Source organism: Micropterus dolomieu, linkage group LG20, assembly GCF_021292245.1.
Source record: "Micropterus dolomieu isolate WLL.071019.BEF.003 ecotype Adirondacks linkage group LG20, ASM2129224v1, whole genome shotgun sequence".
Lineage (NCBI taxonomy): Eukaryota > Metazoa > Chordata > Actinopteri > Centrarchiformes > Centrarchidae > Micropterus > Micropterus dolomieu.
Window position 1 is genome coordinate 23,136,219 of NC_060169.1, and position 12,986 is coordinate 23,149,204.

Sequence of the window (12,986 nt, forward strand, 5' to 3'; positions counted from 1 at the left end):
AGCAAACTGGCTGAATAATGTTAAACAGCAATCTCACTGCAGTTCGCCACCATAAGCTACCAAGCAAGCCTCAGCAGAAAACCATAGTGTATTGAATTGAGACAGGGTGCATTTTATTTGAATTCAACTTTTCAAATATAGGAGGAAGAACGTTTTGATTCTTCTGTCAGAAGTTAGTTACACTTTAAATGAAGGCTGCGTTTACAGAGTAAACATCTGACCAGACCCGCTGCAGGTATTACCTTTATAAGATGAAGATGATCTTCACACTCAAACTATTGTACAGTCTTTAGTCATTTTAAAATCTGTATACTGTACAGTGTGACTTTGTTCTCACTCCTAAGTCACACAGTGGTGTGACTGCTTTACTTATACTCTACAGATCAACCATGCATTGTGACCAAAATGATTGGATTGAATTGATGAATTGTTTTTCTTTGAAAAATTAAGCACACTCTTTGCAGGACAGCAAACGTCTCACAGTGTTCATAAAACAAAAGTACTGTTTCCAAATAAAACAGTACCAAAATGTTATAGTATTGAAAGAAGCAGCTTTCACAAGAGAGTCTGTATGTTTACATTTATTAATGCACACTGCAGCACTTAACATTTTCAGAAGAAGCAGAATTGTATTTAGAGGTGACGGGGATTCCTGGTCTCCTGATCGGCCACTGATGAGCTCAGAATCACACATTTGCCTCAATAATTATTCTTCAAAAGATAACTTTTAAATATAGTTTTAAAATGGCCACAAAATAGATAAGAAAACTTTTAAACAATACATAAACATGGCAACATGATGCATAGTTTATCTGCCATCATCTCTTAGTGCTAGTGAATGTAAGATGCAAGACGTGAAGATAAGTAAAAGGCAACGCATGTCTTTTCTTAACATTTTGGTTCTGGTTGATTTTTAATAAGTACAAATATATCAGGAACCCAAATCAAGAGACACGAACCTTGAAGAACTAACCAACTTGGATCAAGTTAGTTTAACTCCTGTCAATTCAAAATTTAAAATCATCCAACTTCAGTCAACAGACTTGACGATACTACGTCTCGTATCAGAATGTGTGATGTGATGTGAATGTAAGGGTAGGAAGATAAAACTCAAAAAGCAGACTCACTTCTCTCTCCAACTAAAATCTTAGCAAATACTGTTCAATGGAATGCGGGGCTGACTAACCCAAACACATCTAGAACAACTTGGGGACCGAGCAGACAATGAATAAAAATGCAATGTACAAAACTATTTAAAACAGCTTAAAAAACAAAATACAGTCCTTGCCAGACTGCTTCTCATCAGTGATTTTTACATTTCTTTACAGTCTTATATACAATCAGGGATGTGATAAGGACAACAGAACAAGCTGAAAATAAGTGGGCAATAACAGAGAAAAGGTTCCATAGAAATGGAGGTCTGTGTGTAAAATATACCACCACTTGTGATCAGAACATGGCCAAAGGAAAAAAAATATATATATACACACACACAGGGTCAAAAACTAAAAAAGGATGACTCACATCCCTTACAGCAGTCCACTTGTATATCAACATATATAAAAATCTGAGTAAAAAGAGACAGGGTTGGGGAGATGATAAAAGATGGAGCTAAAGGTTCTACGTTGTTTTGCGGAAGCCTTTCAGGATGGGGTAGATGTTTTCAAATGCTTCGTAGATCTCTGCTCTCACCTTGGCACCTTTTAAAAACAAGCAACACCAGATTATTAACTACAATGACTCACACTGGCACAGAAATAATCACTACACCCATTAATGTCATGTTCTGGATTATCTCTAAAAGGTCTACTGTAGTTTTTGAAGATCAAAACTGTTACAGAATTTATTGTTTTTGAACACAAAGTTCAGAATTTAGAAATAGTCTGTCTCATTTATTTTATTTTTAAAGTAACAAATTTGAAGAATCCTTTAAATAAAATAAAATACTAAAATCCGCCACAGAAATCCTGCATCAGTCCAGCTTTGACATGAACAAATTAGCACTTAATTTTTCTATTAAAATATTTATTTTGTTGTGGAGAAAAAAAGTCCAGAAAAAAGATTAGCTAGTCATATTTGTTGAAAAAGATAATAGTTTTGAATGTTCTACCTCGGACTTGTGAAGTGATTCACTGTTTGGCATGTGTTTGTCACATTCTGACCATAGAGATAAGTTTAACCACATAATTAACCATCTGGTTTCTTCCAATTTTCACTCAGGAGCAAAAATCTGCCTTTAAACTTGAAAGAAATAATGATTTGAGATATATCGTGATAATTATAGATATCGAATGATATGAAATGTTTTTATCATGATAACATTTTGGGCCATATGGCCCAGCTCTACTTCTGATCACAACTAATATTGCATGAAGTGAAGCCATTAGCAGAGAAGAGCGGGATTTACCTGTGAGTACAACTTTCCCAGAGACAAAGATGAGCAAGACAATTCTGGGTTTGATCATTCTGTAAATCAGTCCTGGAAACAGCTCCGGTTCATAGCTGAAACAAACAAGTCACTTCAAGTTAACAAAACTCCTCTTAGCTCTCCGCAAACTGTCCAGACCATACGCTAAATGTTATTTCAATTTCAAACAATTCCACATATAAATACTTTCAGAAGAGGGTTTGTATGGGAGACTTTTCTACAGAGGCCCCAGTCTGATTACAACTCTGGCAAAAGAGGAACTATGTATGTCAACAAGAATAAATCACATCTATCCTTTCCTTCTGCGGCACAACTCATGAACACAAACATGAAATTCTCACAATGCAGCCGTCACATACTGGTGATTAGAACACAAAACAAACAGAAATTACCTGCTGAACTGTTGATGTGTGAGGACTAATCCCTCCAGCCGAATGGGGAACTTCACGTCGCAGCTTCCCACCATGTTCTGAATCTTGAAGTCCAGGAACTTTGCAGGAAAACCGAGCTTCTGCACCACACGAGCGTATTTTCTGGCAGCTAACCTCGACTGCTCCTCACTAGTGGGAGGCAGATTATAAGAAAAGAAGCAGATAATTGGACAAGTCTTAAGGAGAGGAAAGAAGATGAAAGACAAGAAGGTAGAGAAAATTCTATTCGAAGTCATTGCAAAGCTAGCATCTGTTTCCTCAGGAGGACTGTGTTGGCAAGAAGAATCTGGCATTTTATTACAAACCATGGCACAAGAAAGGTCAGCAAATGAGCTACTTTCTGACCTTTTGGCTCCAGTGCAAACCATCTTCCCGGAGCTGAAGATGAGAGCAGTGGTCCTGGGTTCTCGTATTCTCATGATGACTGCAGCAAAACGCTACCAGAAAGAGAGTGGGAATATTAGGAACGCTTCCTAAAAACGCAGGCTCTTTAGCATTAATACACTGCTCAAAAAATGAAGGGAACACTTAAACAACACAATGTAACTCCAAGTCAATCACACTCCTGTGAAATCAAACTGTCCACTTAGGAAGCAACACTGATTGACAATCAATTTCACATGCTGTTGTGCAAATTGAATAGACAACAGGTGGAAATTATAGGCAATTAGCAAGACACCCCCAATAAAGGAGTGGTTCTGCAGGTGGTGACCACAGACCACTTCTGAGTTCCTATGCTTCGGTCACTTTTGAATGCTGGCGGTGCTTTCACTCTAGTGTTAGCATGAGACGGAGTCTACAATCCACACAAGTGGCTCAGGTAGTGCAGCTCATCCAGGATGGCACATCAATGCGAGCTGTGGCAAGAAGGTTTGCTGTGTCTGTCAGCGTAGTGTCCAGAGCGTGGAGGCGCTACCAGGAGACAGGCCAGTACATCAGGAGACGCGGAGGAGGCCGTAGGAGGGCAACAACCCAGCAGCAGGACCGCTACCTCCGCCTTTGTGCAAGGAGGAGCAGGAGGGGCACTGCCAGAGCCCTGCAAAATGACCTCCAGCAGGCCACAAATGTGCATGTGTCTGCTTAAACGGTCAGAAACAGATTCCATGAGGGCCCGACGTCCACAGGTGGGGGATGTGCTTACAGACCAACACCATGCAGGACGTTTGGCATTTGCCAGAGAACACCAAGATTGGCAAATTTGCCACTGGCGCCCTGTGCTCTTCACAGATGAAAGCAGGTTCACACTGAGCACATGTGACAGACGTGACAGAGTCTGGAGACCCCGTGGAGAACGTTCTGCTGCCTGCAACATCCTCCAGCATGACCGGTTTGTCGGTGGGTCAGTAATGGTGTGGGGTGGCATTTCTTTGAGGGGCCGCACAGCCCTCCATGTGCTCACCAGAGGTAGCCTGACTGCCATTAGGTACTGAGATGAGATCCTCAGACCCCTTGTGAGAACATATGCTGGTGCGGTTGGCCCTGGCTTCCTCCTAATGCAAGACAATGCTAGACCTTATGTGGCTGGAGTGTGTCAGCAGTTCCTGCAAGAGGAAAGCATTGATGCTATGGACTGGCCCGCCCGTTCCCCAGACCTGAAGCCAACTGAGCACATCTGGGACATCATGTCTCGCTCCATCCACCAACGCCACGTTGCACCACAGACTGTCCAGGAGTTGGCGGATGCTTTAGTCCAGGTCTGGGAGGAGATCCCTCAGGAGACCATCCGCCACCTCATCAGGAGCATGCCCAGGCGTTGTAGGGAGGTCATACAGGCACGTGGAGGCCACACACACTACTGAGCCTCATTTTGACTTGTTTTAAGGACATTACATCAAAGTTGGATCGGCCTGTAGTGTGGTTTTCCACTTTGATTTTGAGTGCGACTCAAAATCCAGACCTCCATGGGTTGATAAATTTGATTTCCATTAATAATTTTTGTGTGATTTTGTTGTCAGCACATTCAACTATGTAAAGAAAGGAGTATTTAATGAGATTATTTCATTAATTCAGATCTAGGATGTGTTATTTTAGTGTTCCCTTTATTTTTTTGAGTAGTGTATATTGGGTATATTTTACTGCACCCGTTTTGGTATTTCTTCTATATTTAGTATCGCCTGTGCTTTTCCTGTGAAAAACATCTACAAAAACTGGCATCTGGTTCTACATTTTGCTGAACCCCTATGATCTGAAATTACAAATAGTAGTTGAGAGAAATATAACAACTGTGTTGGATAATTAGCACAAGGTAAAATAATATTCAAAAATATTTTAATTCTTGCAAATACATGCAGAAATGAAACATTTTATCTCACAAGAACACAAGCTAAACGGACAAGGATCTACAGCCTCACATGTGTAAATAACCTGATGTGCATGTTCAGCTGGATGTAGATCCCTATGCAATTAGCCTTTCTGTCTTTTCCAGACAGCTACTATTTTCAGATCAGATAAATGTTTGGAATGATTCATATAAAAAAATAAATAAATAATTTTTCGTTAGGAAAGCAGTAGGAGCCATGTGCAGCTTACACAGAGATACGTTGATTAGTGCAAATCGACATTTCCCCGAATCTCTACAACAGAGGTGGCAAGTGCAAAGTTAGCATGACTCATAGAGCCATATTAGCATTAGCTACATTTACGGGAAATATGCCAGGTTAAAATAAACCGGAAGCCCCACTGACAGCAGATACAAAAAATTAAACTGTTGAGCAACATAGAGCCAATCACAGTAATGTCTGGCAGTCTCACCTTTGGGTTGTACTCTGCATTCCTGGCTCTCAAGGCAATGGTCTTCAAGTCCAGTTTACAGCCCAGATTTACAGTAGATACTATGTTTCTAATAGTAGGGAAATAAGAAAAGCACCGAGAAAATAACTGAGTAACAGATGGCAAACTGTTCCATCAGTAGTTCAAAATCATGTTAAATTGTGTGGAAATGACACCAGCCATATTTATGTTTATGGTCTAAATACATTTTAATTCACATTCAGCACAATTTTGGTCCTTGCATGTATTTCCCTACAGGAATATCTCGTGGTAAGCTAACTTCAACATTTACCACTAGCTAAAGGAACATAACATGAAAGGGACAGAGTGTATATTAGCCAGACGATTACAAAGACTGACAAATACAAGTGGCATACACTGATACTTTTGAAACATACTGTAGCTGTGGTACTATCCCAGAGCTCTCTGAGGCTGGTGTGGAGGGTGTGATAGGGGTCATGGGGGTCAGCGGGGTGTTGTAGAGAGGGGTATTCCCTGGCAGTGCTGTGGTGGTCGAGCCCGCTACCGCCTGGGAATGGTAAAGCTGAGGGGTCTGCCCTGACGTTCCAGGAAGGCCTGGAGAACAAATAAAGTTTGTTTTCCCCAAGCTATAAAATGAACCAATGAACCACTATGGTTCAGACATGCAAGATTATTTTCCCAGAATAAATGAAGAATACACCAATTTTAGTGGTTTGAGATTATGATCTCACCTCTTAAGAGTGGGAATGGATGGAGAGGGATACGAAAGTAGTGTTTGTTGTACCTGTATTTGCTTGCTGTGCCTGTTGTTGCTGTTGCTGCTGTTGTTGCCTCTGCTGTTCCTCCAGTATAGACAAACTGTTGGTGTTCTGGACAGGCTGGGGTGTCAGGCCCGAGCCATATGGCATCATAGGACTGAACATGGGCATGCCTGGGGTCATCGCACCCTGCACAAGGGCACAGAGCCAAACAGCAGAAGTTAGGATTGAGCAGAAGAGCAACATGAGGAGCAAATGATAATGCAAAAATTCACCACTGTCACAACTTTTTTCACTTTGCCTTTGATAACTTTATATAAATACAAATAAAATCTTAATAATAATGGTCTATTGGTTTATTTTGTAGGTTCAAGAGAAAGAGCAAGGAGTTCAACATGGTAAATCCATCCGACTATATTGACAACAAGCTGGGAGCGTGTGCTGGTGAGAAATTCATTTAAAAATGCCATAAAATGCTTGAAACCAGTGTTACCGGAGGGGAGGCCAGTCCCTGGAAGCCTGGTATACTGTTGTTTTGGTCCATCTCTTTAGCTCCTCACGTTAATTCACTGCCACGCAAGAGCAGGAAGCAACACAGGCTTGGTAAGTTTACACAGCAGATGCCTCAAAGTGTCTGTATTACAGTAAAAATAAAATAAAAACGCCAGCAACCAGTGGACAGGACTCTGCAGGAACACCCTCTTGTTGTGTCTTCTCTGTGACAGCTATGTCCTGCCTGAAAAGATGGACAGAACCAAGGTTTACTCAGACAAACACTTATATGCATCACCGTACAGTGGCGTGAAGAACTTGCAAATGACATAAAGCAGAATTCGTGCAGCGGTGGCGCCAAACCGTCCACTACTTGCTAATCACCGCATTTAGCTTCACCGTTAATTAACTTTACTTTAGCTCGTTCATTCACTTTGGCTCCAGTGTATTATGTGTCCTTTAAAAAAATTTAGTAGGCAAAACAACGCGTGACAACGTTATCTGTAACCCAAGTAACGTTAGTTTTCCAGCAGGAAGAAACATATCAACACACTGGCTAGCTGAAGTTAGCCACAGAGCTAACATTAGTATTAGCAGCACAAACGCTAACTAACGCGTTGTGGCCACAATGAAAGCGGCGACTTTGCTACTCAAAAAGGTGAAAATACCTTGGACATTTGCCACTGCGTTACAGTACATTACCCGCAAATTTACACCCACACTCGTAGTTCAAATCAGCACACGAAGAAAATTAATTCAGCTTCAGGTTCGTTTCATCTTCGGCGCTAGCGAGCCTTGTCGGCTGCTCCCGGAAGTGGAAGCTTTATTTTCCGCTGTGTCACAGTTCAGACAAACAGAGCAAAGATGGCGTCGCTGAGTGACAAGTCAGTTTGGGACGAAGTGGAGGATGGAATCGGTGAAGAAGTGTTAAAAATGTCCACAGACGAGATAGTCCAGCGAACTCGTCTCCTGGACAGCGAGATAAAGATAATGAAGAGCGAGGTGCTGAGGGTGACCCACGAGCTGCAGGCCATGAAGGATAAAATCAAAGAAAACACGGAGAAGATTAAGGTGAACAAAACGCTGCCATACCTTGTGTCCAACGTGATCGAGCTGCTGGATGTGGACCCCAACGACCAGGAGGAGGACGGGGCTAATGTGGACCTGGACTCTCAGAGAAAAGGAAAGTGCGCCGTCATTAAGACTTCCACTCGACAGACCTACTTCCTGCCCGTGATCGGGCTGGTGGACGCCGAGAAGCTGAAGCCCGGAGACCTGGTGGGTGTCAACAAGGACTCTTACCTGATCCTGGAGACCTTACCCACCGAGTATGACTCCAGAGTCAAGGCCATGGAGGTGGATGAGCGCCCCACAGAGCAGTACAGCGACATAGGCGGCCTGGACAAGCAGATCCAGGAGCTGGTGGAGGCCATCGTCCTGCCCATGAACCACAAGGAGAAGTTTGAGAACCTGGGAATCCAGCCACCCAAAGGGGTCCTGATGTATGGACCGCCTGGCACTGGCAAGACCCTTCTGGCCAGGGCCTGTGCTGCACAGACCAAAGCCACCTTCCTGAAGCTGGCTGGTCCCCAGCTGGTCCAGATGTTCATTGGAGATGGAGCCAAGCTGGTGAGAGATGCCTTCGCCCTGGCCAAAGAGAAAGCCCCATCCATCATCTTCATCGATGAGCTGGACGCCATCGGGACTAAGAGGTTCGACAGCGAGAAGGCAGGAGACAGAGAGGTGCAGAGGACCATGCTGGAGCTGCTCAACCAGCTTGACGGGTTTCAGCCCAACATGCAGGTTAAGGTAAGGACGCTGCCGCCAAATAAACTCTTTATGTTCAGTATGTTTAACCATCATCTCCAGCTGAACTTCATCACATCAGGCTCCAATCAAACAAGAACTCACCAGTATTTCAAATATTCCCCTCACATTATCATTCTGAGAGAAATCGATCTGTTTGCTCTGTAGTGTCGATTTCAGACAAAACAATTGTGTAGAAATTCTAAAGTTGTACAGATGAGTTCAGAAAATGGTCTCACTTTACTGTAATGCAATATATAAGATATGTGAAGGTATATCTACAACCGAAAATACTAGACATTCAAATTTATAAAGAACTCAATACTAATGTTCAGGTTCTGGACAACAAGTAAGATTTATTTAAAAACATCTGTCAAGGTGCAAGAATTTACATTTATTAAGTTAGCTGACGCTTTTATCCAAAGCGATTTACAATTGCTATTTTATGTCAGAGGTCGCACTCCTCTGGAGCAACTAGGGATTAAGTGTCTTGCTCAGGGAAACATCGGTGGACTGTTTAGATATGAAATAAAGAAACACAACAAAATAAGTGTTTTCACAAACTACATGTGGAAAAAGTCTTAACGGATAGACATTCAAACCTAAAACAACCATGTTAAACTGCAAACATTTTTATCGTTTAGGTGATTGCTGCCACCAACAGAGTGGACATCTTGGACCCTGCGCTGCTCCGTTCAGGTCGTCTGGACAGAAAGATTGAGTTCCCCATGCCAAACGAAGAGGCCAGAGCTCGCATCATGCAGATTCACTCCCGCAAGATGAACGTCAGTCCTGATGTCAACTACGAGGAGCTGGCTCGCTGCACCGACGACTTCAACGGAGCCCAGTGCAAAGCTGTGTGTGTGGAGGCCGGTATGATCGCGCTGCGCCGCGGGGCCACAGAGCTGAACCATGAAGACTACATGGAGGGAATCCTGGAGGTCCAAGCCAAGAAGAAGGCGAACCTTCAGTACTACGCCTGAGGACACTATCTGTGTCTGTGTTTATGTGTGAGAGAGTCTTTGATCATTAAAACAGTCGTTAAGTAAACACTTGTTATAGTTGCTGATTATCTTGGGGTAATAAAAGTAAATAAAATATTATAACTAAGTGTCGTGTTTCTCCCTGCTGAGCACTGATAGCAGAGTTTCAGGTAGTTCAGAATAATATCACAGATGTAAAATTATTAAACAGAGGTTCAGTCTTTACTGGACTGGAGCCCAGTGTTGGTTTAGTAGTATGAAGGGTACTACCTGAAAGCTTGTATTTTGTGTTATTTGGAAAAACATGAAGCATATTAACACCGTGCCAGACAATTTACCAAAACCACGAAATTGGATAAATGTTGTTTTATTTGAACTCCTGAGCACAGGCAGCATGAAGTTACTGTAGGAACACAACCATCTACAACACAATGCACAAAACCGACATGTTGTTAAAATAGATGAAAACCATTAGATTTGCTCACACCACAGGCCTTTTTCATAGCAAACATTTTGACATTGATTCACGACAAACTCAAATAGAATTTAAAATATCATTATTGTATATTTATTCTTTTTTTTTTTAGTTGTGAGCAGCTCCTCATTAATACATTACGTATAATACGTATTTAGTCTGCATTCAGTCTACCCTGAGTGTAATTTAATTTGACACTTTTCTCATACATTACATACTAAAACTATAAACAGGAAATGCACAGGTGTAACTCCTTTTGCTAATGATAGCTTCTCTCCTAAAGGTATCCTAGTAAGCCATGGTGGTGGTGGGGTAGTGGATAAGACATATGCCTTTGGTGTGAGAGCCGGGTTTGAATCCACAGTGACACCAATGTGTCCCTGAAGACACATTGGACCAGAGGAGTGCAACCTCTGACATATATAGCAATTGTAAGTCGAATAAATGATGAAAAAATAATGAATAAATGTAAAGTGAGCCAACTTGCACAATACCAGACTCCTGGAAGTTTATTTGTATAGCACATTTCAACAACAAGACAATTCAAAGTGCTTTACATTGAAACATAAAAGCAACATAGGGAAATATAAAAAATACATTGAAATAAGAGTTAAATAGAAAATAAAAACAAGATAAAACAATTTTTAAAAGAGTTCAATAGAATATAAAACAGTGCAGTCTAAGTTATCACTCTACATCCTTAAATTTGATTTAATTAAAAGCAGGGATAAAAAAAAAAAAGGCTTCCATCTTGATTTAAAAGATCTGAGTTTTTGGAGCTGCTTCTCCATGTTGAGTTTTGACTCTGGGGACAGAAAGCAGACCAGTCCCAGACGACCTGAGAGGTCTGGGTGATTCATAACGAAGCAGAAGATCAGAAATGTATTTTGGTCCTGAAGCATTCACTGCTTTATAAACCAACAGCAGTATTTTGAAATCAGTTCTCTGACAGACAGGAAGCCAGTGTAAAGACCTCAGAACTGGAGTGATGTGGTCCACTTTTTTGGTCTTGTGAGGACTCAAGTAGCTGCGTTCTGAATCAGCTACAGCTGTCTGATCGAATTTTTAGACCTGTAAAGACACCGTTACGGTAGTCGAGTCAACTGAAGATAAAGGCATTGTCAAGTTTTTCCGGGTCCTGCTGAGACATAAGTTCTTTAATCCTTGTTATATTCTTCAGGTGATAGTAGACTGACTTTGTATTTGTCTTAATGTGGCTGCTAAAATTCAGGTCTGAGTCCAACGACTACACCAAGATTTCTGACTTAGTTTGTGTTTTTTTATCTTAACTGATTGAAGCTGAGCACTGACTTTTAATTGTTCTTCCTTGGCTCTTTGTTTAATTGAAGAAAATTCTGACATATCCAATTGTTGATTGGTTCAATACAGTTACTCAGCACTTGTCCAATGTTGATATGGTTATGTAAATCTGTGTGTCATCTGCATAATTATGGTAACATATATTGTTGTTTTTCATAATCTGAGCCAGCATCTAGATGTTAAACAGAAGAGGCCCCAGAATGGAGTCTTGAGGAACTCCACAAGTCATTTTTGTTAGCTCAGATGTGTAATTACCTATATATATATCTATATTGATGTTGTATAATGTCCTCCAGGTTTTTATGGTTGATAGGATCAAATTGTGTCATGCTATTTGAATTGATTTTAAGTGTCCATGAAGGAGGCAAATTCATTGCAGGCCCTGGTGGATAGAGGTTCAGGTGCTAGAGACACAGGAGGGTTAGTAAGCCTATCGACAGTAGCAACCAAGGCACATGAATCATTATTGTTGGAAGTGGAACATCTAAATTGAATGCAGCCATCATTAATGTAATTAAGTAATTACAGTGTGCAGTCAGTTACAGTGTCTGTGAGTGTGTGTAAGGGGTATATAAATGTGTTTTAATCAAGAATGTGGTGCATCTGCAGATGGTCATTTCACCCACACTGTACATCCGGTATGTTTATTAGTGAAATAACATTCGTTGTAATTAAAGACACCTGAACCTCTGGGGATATGCATGAATGGATGGATGAATGTAGGGCAGTGGTCCTGTAATCGGGTTTCAGGGGCTCTTGTATCCACCAGGGTGGTTTATTGCTGTTATCATGTGTAAATGAGCTCACGACACGATGACTAGAGTAAAAATCAGTAAGGCTCTTTGGTCCCGAGGACTAAACAACGTGTAAAAATGTTCCCAAAACTGACAACAAGGACAAATCAAATAATGTTAAAATGTTATTTGAACTTCCATCATCTCAATGTGGCTGAATAACCACAGAAGAGAGAGGACGCTCTCTGAGCTGTAATGTCCAAATGAAAGGTTAGTGGAAAAGACCATGAGGGATGTCAAGAGGTAATTTTCCACTCCGCAGCAGCACAGTCTTAAAACATCATGCAGTTTGTGTTCACTGCTATAGAACAGTATGATTGGTAGGAATTAAACTTAGTAACTAACTAAGGGATAACATCACAAATCTTCTATACATTTGCTGCAAATGGTTAAAAAAATGTAAGTAACATAACTGCACTAATTTTGCCCACAAAAGCTCAAGTGTTAAATAATGCACAAAAATATTGTCAGGGCTCTTCTGAGCCTAGAAATCCTTACTTTATCTGGTAAGCTAATGCCAGACGGATGACTTGGTCAACTCTTAAGTTTTGCAAACATTTAGTAATCATATTGTGTTATTTTCCCATCAAGCGGAAACTCGCTTCTCACATTGAAGCTAATGGATGCTAAAATACTGATAATTATCAATGTCAAAATGTATCAACTAAAAACTGCAGAAAACTGTAGTAGTAGAAAACAAATTCAGCCCAATAGTATATTTGGGGAAATAGAAAATGTTTGTAAACTA

The 12,986-nt window shown here is 41.1% G+C and overlaps 2 protein-coding genes across 6 annotated transcripts; one reads left to right on the forward strand and one right to left on the reverse strand.

The window, feature by feature from the left end:
- Positions 1 to 566: 566 nt before the first annotated feature.
- On the reverse strand, positions 567 to 7,707 carry LOC123959036 (TATA box binding protein). Of its 5 annotated transcripts, none has more exons than XM_046032871.1 (10): positions 7,563 to 7,707; positions 7,041 to 7,104; positions 6,862 to 6,937; positions 6,395 to 6,557; positions 6,027 to 6,204; positions 5,611 to 5,698; positions 3,205 to 3,296; positions 2,821 to 2,988; positions 2,408 to 2,502; positions 567 to 1,700 (listed from the first exon to the last, which is right to left on the reverse strand). In XM_046032871.1, exons 3-10 carry the CDS (start codon positions 6,910 to 6,912, stop codon positions 1,621 to 1,623), a joined length of 915 nt encoding a protein of 304 aa, XP_045888827.1. In that variant the 5' UTR covers positions 6,913 to 6,937; positions 7,041 to 7,104; positions 7,563 to 7,707; the 3' UTR covers positions 567 to 1,620. The 5 variants fall into 5 exon arrangements, with proteins under 5 accessions (XP_045888827.1, XP_045888828.1, XP_045888825.1 ...); XM_046032872.1 differs by having other exon boundaries at positions 7,581 to 7,688; XM_046032869.1 differs by having other exon boundaries at positions 7,529 to 7,678.
- On the forward strand, positions 7,650 to 9,776 carry psmc3 (proteasome 26S subunit, ATPase 3). Its single transcript, XM_046032865.1, has 2 exons — positions 7,650 to 8,669; positions 9,311 to 9,776. The coding sequence occupies exons 1-2, from the start codon at positions 7,725 to 7,727 to the stop codon at positions 9,647 to 9,649; spliced, it is 1,284 nt and encodes a 427-aa protein (XP_045888821.1). The 5' UTR covers positions 7,650 to 7,724; the 3' UTR covers positions 9,650 to 9,776.
- The last annotated feature ends 3,210 nt before the right edge of the window (positions 9,777 to 12,986 follow it).

Coding starts and splice junctions, on each gene's coding strand:
- LOC123959036 (XM_046032871.1), bottom strand. CDS start 6,912: ATGGACCAAAACAACAGTATACCAGGCTTCCAGGGACTGGCCTCCCCT. Junction 6,558..6,861: donor AGGGACTGGCCTCCCCTCCG/GTAACACTGGTT, acceptor GCCCTTGTGCAG/GGTGCGATGACCCCAGGCAT. Junction 1,701..2,407: donor TGGGAAAGTTGTACTCACAG/GTAAATCCCGCT, acceptor TGTTTTTAAAAG/GTGCCAAGGTGAGAGCAGAG.
- psmc3 (XM_046032865.1), top strand. CDS start 7,725: ATGGCGTCGCTGAGTGACAAGTCAGTTTGGGACGAAGTGGAGGATGGA. Junction 8,670..9,310: donor AGCCCAACATGCAGGTTAAG/GTAAGGACGCTG, acceptor TTTATCGTTTAG/GTGATTGCTGCCACCAACAG.